Below are 7,377 nucleotides of genomic sequence, written 5' to 3'. Positions count from 1 at the left end.
GATTGATTTGAGGACTTCATTTTGGCATTCCATAGCCTATGAAATTTGGCTTTTCATGCAGCTTATTCTGACTCTTTGTTAAGACTTCTGCTGCTATAATGAACAGTGTAGGAGAAAGTGGATCACTTTGCTTTACCCCCCCCCCCCCCCACTTGATCTGAAAAAGCCATGACTTTGACCATTGATCAATATTGAATACCAGTTGTTTGACAGCAATTTCCATACCAAATCAATGATAACCTCTCCAAATCCAAACTGTCTTAGTACTTTAGTCAAAAATATCTAAGAGAGCCTATCATATGCCTTTTCCATGTCTAATTTGATCACCACATTAGTATGTTTAGCTCTCAAATTGATATCTCTGATGATCTCCTGTGCCAGTAATACATTTTCTGCAATGCTCCTTCCTTTCACAAATGCTGTCTGATTGTAAGAGATAATAATAGGAAGAACCTTAGTCCATCTATTTTGCAAAGACTTTTGACAGTATCTTATTGGAGAAGGAGTTGAGACTGATAGGCCTCATATCACTGAAATTATTAATCACCTCCTTCTCTGGCAATAAAACCAGGTTAGTATGTGTGATGAATTGTGGTATCTCAGAACCACAAAAGAATGCTCTAACCATTTGAACCACATCCATCTTGATAATCTCCCAACACTTTTGATAAAATGTCCTGTGAGTCCATCAGGCCCACTAGCACTATCCCCATTGAGTGATAACACAGCTTCCTTTACTTCACTTTCAGATGGCAACTCCTCCAGACTTTTTTGTTGTTCTTCAGTTATCAGCTTAGGAATGTTTTTCAACAATGCATAATCCCCTCCTGAGTTTTCTTTACTAAACTGTGACTTCAAGAACCTGATTGCCTCATAACCAATATCTGCTTCATTTTCCAGCTATGTACCATTTGGATTTTATATTCTTTTCAAGGTTAATTTATTCCTCCTTCCCCTCACATATGAATGGAAGAATTTAGTATTTCTGTCCCCGTCATTGAACCATTTCATACCAGCTTTCTGCTTCCAATACTCCTCCTCCAAGTGTAAAAATCTGGTTAATTCAGCCTGTGCTTGATGTAGAATCATTATATTCTCCCTTGAACCATTATTTTCAAACTGCAACTCCTTCACTTTTATAGTATCTTCAATAGTGGCAATCTGCTGAAATATATTCCCATAAGTGTTCCTGCTCCATTGAACCAGTGCTCTTTTAAGTTTCTTCAACTTGTGATGAAATACATAAAATGGATTTCCACAAAATCCGAAATTCTCCTTTACCACCTCCATAAATGTATGATGATTTGTCCAAAAGTTGAGAAACTTAAAAGATTTGACAATATGATGTGCATTGCTGTTACACTCAAGATGTAATGGTGCATGATCGGAGCCATGTCTAATCATATGAGTCACTGCTGTGGATGTCATGATGTCAAGCACTTGTTGATTCACCAAAATTCTATCTAACCTTTTGAATATGCAATCTTCTTCAGTCATCCCATTCCACCAGGTGAATTTGCTTCCTAAGAATCCTACATCAATCAAACCATAACTTTGTATACAAGTAGAAAAATCTAATGTCTCATTGGATGAGACTGGAAGACCACCTTGTTTCTCCTCATCAGAAACTATGACATTAAAATCCCCTTCTATGATCCAAGGAAGGTCTTGCTGATTTGCTAACTCCACCATAGCTTCCCACAACTGTTCCCTCTCCTCTCTATCACATTTAGCATAAACTACTGACACCAGCACTGATTGATTCAAGGATGAGTGAGTTAGTTGCAGAGTAACTTGTTGTTCTGATTCAGAGATAACTACACCAAGCCATTCATCTGTCCAAAAGATCCAAATCTTTCCTGAATAGTTCACCTTGCAATTCTAAAAGCCTAACTTCCTTCTATACTCTTCAATAGCAATAGGATTTTGAAAAGGTTCCATTAGTCTTATGATAGAATAATGATGTCTCCTCTTTAGTTCAATTAACCTCTCAAAAGATTTCTGAGTGTTAACTGACCTATTATTCCAAAATAAAGCTTTGTCTTTCATTGAGAATTATTGGATTTGTTCTTACTCCTCCTTGTTGAAACTCCTACAGCTGGAATACTGGTGCTTCTGACAGGTTTTTATTTATTTGTTGCCTGCTTCAATTTCTACACTCTTCTAGGAAATAAATCTGCCTCCTATGCTATATCATCAATGTTCTGAGTTAAATCTTCCTCCTCTTGGATATTATGATCAACTTATGCTTCTACCTCATCTTGTTTTCCATGATGTGCACTCTCTACTTGTTCCACAGGAAAATTGCCAGAATTGTCACTCTCTGGTGGCCTTGTGATTTCTTTTTCTTCATTTCCTTCTTTATCCTCCAATCCCTGATCTGATATAGGAGTCTCATCTTGATCTGCATCCTCCTGCAAAGACTTCACCTGATTTATCTTCTTCCAAACCTTTCTCCAAGTTTTTGTTGATTAAGGTGTCACCAATTTCTTCTGAGTCATGTTCCTTCTCTTCTCTAACTGTAGTAGCTGAGTTAATCTTAGACACCTGTTGAGACAAAATCTTCCCTTTATCATTGAGTTGTTTACAAAAGTTTTTCTCAATCCATGCCTTTGCTGATATCCTCTCCACCTGATTTGATTCTTCCATCTGCTTTTCCTTGACCTTAGCATTAGTGTTTACAATTTGTCAGTGACCGTAACAACTCGATTAGAAGCATCGCAACCTTTGCTTCTACCATCCTTCTATCTGAAGACTTCTGTATATCAGTCAAGTCTATTATATCCTCATCTGTGTTCTGTAGTGCTACATATTGATGCAATGTTTGATTCTCCTTCGGTTTTCAAGAGTTTTCATCATATCTACCTCTATGAAAGTGCCTCTTATTCCTTTGTTTTCCTTTCTTCTCCTTGAATCTATCATTACATTAACCTTTGTAGGCTGCACCTTGTCTACTGCTTCCTTCCCTTTCATTGTGTCAGTATTAGGTCCTTTGTATTCATTAACCTCAAACCTGCTGTTCTTTGCATTGTTTTGATCCTTATTCTTCCTTTGATCTTTCTTATTATTTTTCTCCTGTTCTTTGTCTGAACTTTGTTCTTCCTCCTAAGGATACAATTCTGGATGAATGACATAACAGTCTTGCTCATTATGCCCTTGAAGCTTGCAGTTTTTGCAGTACTTAGGGACATAATCATAATTGATCTTTATCCATTTATCCACAATCTCCCCAGTACTCTTCTTCTTCATCCCTATATTGATTCTCTTTGGTAATTCACTAAGCAAGTTAACTTCTACCTTCACTCTTGCGCAACTTGGCCTGGTTTTATTAGCTGTGGCCATGTCAACTTGTAGGGGCTTTCCAACAGCAGATGCTAGTGAAAAAACTGCTTCTTTCACAAAATAATTTGGAGGTAATGATGGGAATGATATCCATGCAATTGCAATCTTCGTTTCCTCGTCTGGATCAAACCATGGATCCCATTTGAACGTACACATGGGATAGGACCAGTTCTTATGCGTAATATAGTATGCAGGTTTGGACAATAAGGTCACGTAATCTTCTAAAGATGGAGCACGTATAAGTACATACCTATTGCTCAACAACCCGGTAATACACTCTCCTTTCAATCCACACTGTTTTGGGATTAAGGTTCTTAAATCTTTCACGTCAGGCCATCCATATGAGATCTTCCCAATGACATCATATTGTAGTTTTCCCTTAATAATCATCTTCTCAATCTCCTCTTCATCCCATACTACCATAGGCTCTCCATGCAAATATGTGACCTTTTCCATAGGTAGTGTAGGACTATACGTAGTAGTAGAAGTTGTTGGATTAAGGGCTGTTGCATAAGTTTGGTTCGGTAAAATGTGAGTAAGTTGTGTTAGTGCTGTTGTATTAGCCTGGACAGCCAAAATGGACGGCTGTCCAGTGGCCAGAGAGGCCATTGCCGCCGTGAGAAGGTTGGAAAATATTAGGGTTTCGGCTAGGTTTAGGGTTTTTGTAGAGAGTTTTTTTCTATTCACTTTCTTAGTGTTTGCAACCACCTTTTAACTTCTCATGATATTCTTGTGATATTTTTGTGAACCACTTGTGATATACGGGTTCGGATTGGATGTATTGAGACTTGACACAGTTAGGCTTAGTTGCTAGAACCATAGGCCATGATCTTGAATTACTTATGTATGGTACTAGTTGGTTCGGTTGTATATGTTCGGCTTCCTAAATTTTGGAGAATAATGAAAACTAGAATGACAAAATAACTTCCCGACATTAAGAGTGGATAGTGGAATGGTAGTTGACTTGTGATGCTTGAGCCAAATCATCTAGTGTATGTTAGATGAGTTTAAATGGAGTATAATGTAAGTCAGGCAAATGGATCATCTAGGGGAGAGTTGATGAGAACAAGAATCTTTAATTGTTGAGACGAGCGGTAGGTAATGTGCACTGTTGACTTAGTTTTACCTACCATGCTTATTTGTGAATTCTATTACTGATATGTACTTCTAACCATTGTCGGCCTATGATGCTTGCCAGTACTAGTGTTGTACTGATACTACTCTTGCTACATCCATTTTGGGGTGTAGAGCTTTTCAGGTTATCGATTGTTGGAGTTTTTGGAAGCAAAGACGGTGCCTATCTTGAAGGCCTCCATCATTTTCATTCTGAGATGGAGGTTGGGTCTTAGATTTATTGTTGTATTCAGGTTCAATCTTAGCCGCTCTTGTACTAGTCTAGCCCAGGGCATGGGAAACTGAGTCAGTGTATTTATTAAATAGTTATAAATACTTCCGCTAATTTATTTCAATGTATTAGTTCTATCACGACCCAACCGGAGGGCCATGACGGGCACCCGGAGCTAACACATCGAGCACCTGGAGCTAACACAGCGAGCACCTTTAAACATACATCTAATAATCATTTCTGGGTGGACCATAAAGATAGCTCATGGATATCATAATCTGTAAGGACATATATCATAATATAACGGCACATCTCTATACAATCTTCAACAATGATGCCCATTGTCACTAGTCGACAAGGCTACTAAAATTTTATACAACAATATGAAACGGTAGGGTTATGAAACGTCTAACTGTACACACATGTCTACGAGCCTCTTCATAGAATACTTGTGACCATCAGGACTAATATTAAATAGACGGCAGCTCCGAAGTAAGTGGAGTGCTCCTGAGAATCCGCTGATAAAGTAGTTACGGATCAGGTCCGCCTACATGTCTACCTGCAGGCATGAACGCAGCATCCACAAGAAGGGATGTTAGTACGAATAATATGCTGAGTATGTAAGGCATGAAATACAACATAACAAGAAATACATAACATATCATGAGATAAGGAGATAACCTGTACATCTGATTGCCTCGTAAGGCGGATATCATGCATGCTTAGCTTTCTTTTTAAAAACATTTTTCATACATATATAACATAATAGTGCTGCGGAACGTGCAGCTCGATCCATAAATATATTATATTGCTGCGGAACATGCATCCCAATCGATATATATATATATTGTCGTGAACGTGCAGCCCGATCCATATATATGTTATATTGCCGCTGAACGTGCAGCTCAATCCATTTACCCATATATCTTGCATCCGGCATCCCGTGTCCGGATGATATCGAGTATACCAACCGATAAGGTGGCGCGTGTATATATATATATATATATATATATATATATATATATATATATATATATATATATATGTACTATATATATATGTACATATATATACATACATATATATGTACATATATATACATACATATATATACATACATACATATATATGTACATATATATATACATATATAAGTAGCATGCATGAGAGCCCAAATAAAAGCTACTACTTTATCGGAGTGACGTAAGGTCGGTAACCTCCGATTTATATTATGGAATAGTCATTATCGCTATATCTCACCTTGAAGGAACAATTATCATAAGGTGAGATCAACAACAATGAATAAAATCAAGGAAATCATGAAATAAGCACAATATTCTAATAATAGCATTAAAATCATAAGCTTTGGAATTTCTAGAATTAAAATCATCATCATCATGTTCATTATAGAAAACATCTCATCTTTAGCATTATAAGAAGCTTTTAAGAATCATGAACTTCTAACTTTTGGAAGTACGAAGGTTATGGAAACATATATGGAATCATAACATAGGAATCATGCCTTTTGAAAGAAGGGGACTAACCTTAACATACCTTTTTGGTCGCCTTAACTTTAACTATTTAACGCTTATCCTCCCAAGCTCGTAAATCTACATTCAAGAAAATTCATATTATTGTTAGGCTTGTCATCATATGCTTGTCTTAAGCTCTCAAATTAATTCCTTTTAAAAATCTGTTGAAATTCGGGCAGCATCTCTCCTGTTTATATCCCTAGCCCGAAATCACAATACCAACAAAACAACAACAATAGCAATACTAATATCAACAACATCGTCATCAATACCAAAATATTCCATAAAACATCCCACACGATATTTTTCAACATATAACAACAATATACACTTCCTTTCTTCCCAATCAAGGAGCATAATCTCATCAACACACGAACAACATTAGATACCATCCATATACATGTAAATCAGCCTAAACACACGGCCACAACATGCTCAAAACAGTCCATAAACATAACAACTACAACACAACACTTTATGACCTTTCCTCCATAACTATTTTCACTTTAAAGACTTGCTAAACCTTCAAATCAACTCAACATAAGAGCTAGGATGAATAACATACCTTATAATCGAAGAACTTTAGCCACACCAACTTTCTTAAAGACCAAACTCACCACAACATCAAGTAGAAGCAAGAACAATCACCTTTCATGGACTAGTTTGGTGTAATCTTTTTAAATTCTTGATTTAATGGGTTATAAATGTTTGGGGGAAGTGTTAGGAGGTTTATAGGACTCATGTGAGTGTAAAAATGCTGAAAAAATGGGGTTGATGGGGGGTTTTTTATACCCCTTGAAAGTCGGTGGAACCGACTTGTCACGACCCAATCGGAGGGCCGCGACAGGCACCCGGTGCTAACCCACCCGGGCACCTCTTAACATACTTTTACATTACATCTAGGTGAGCCACATAGCTAAATCATACTTTTCATTCATCATCATACTAACCTCATTTGGAGACAACTCATTCATACCATCATTAACAACTATGCCCATATAAATGTACATAAGCCGACGCGGCTAACAGAATAATATCCCAAAATATAGGCCGACAAGGCCAAACACACCGAATCATATGCACATGTCTATGAGCCTCTAAGAAGAGTATGCCATATCATATAGGCGAGACAGGGCCCCGCCGTGCCCATAAATATGT

The 7,377-nt window shown here is 37.3% G+C and overlaps 1 protein-coding gene across 1 annotated transcript; it reads right to left on the bottom strand.

The window, feature by feature from the left end:
• Window positions 1-282: 282 nt before the first annotated feature.
• Window positions 283-3,951, bottom strand: LOC132054308 (uncharacterized). Its single transcript, XM_059446351.1, has 7 exons — window positions 3,190-3,951; window positions 2,866-3,105; window positions 2,430-2,664; window positions 2,256-2,380; window positions 1,014-1,881; window positions 548-884; window positions 283-463 (listed from the first exon to the last, which is right to left on the bottom strand). Exons 1-7 carry the CDS (start codon window positions 3,949-3,951, stop codon window positions 283-285), a joined length of 2,748 nt encoding a protein of 915 aa, XP_059302334.1.
• Between the last annotated feature and the right edge of the window lie 3,426 nt (window positions 3,952-7,377).

Source organism: Lycium ferocissimum, chromosome 4 (assembly GCF_029784015.1).
Source record: "Lycium ferocissimum isolate CSIRO_LF1 chromosome 4, AGI_CSIRO_Lferr_CH_V1, whole genome shotgun sequence".
Lineage (NCBI taxonomy): Eukaryota > Viridiplantae > Streptophyta > Magnoliopsida > Solanales > Solanaceae > Lycium > Lycium ferocissimum.
The sequence above is the reverse complement of the archived record's forward strand: the minus strand, read 5'-3'. Positions and strand labels throughout refer to the sequence as shown.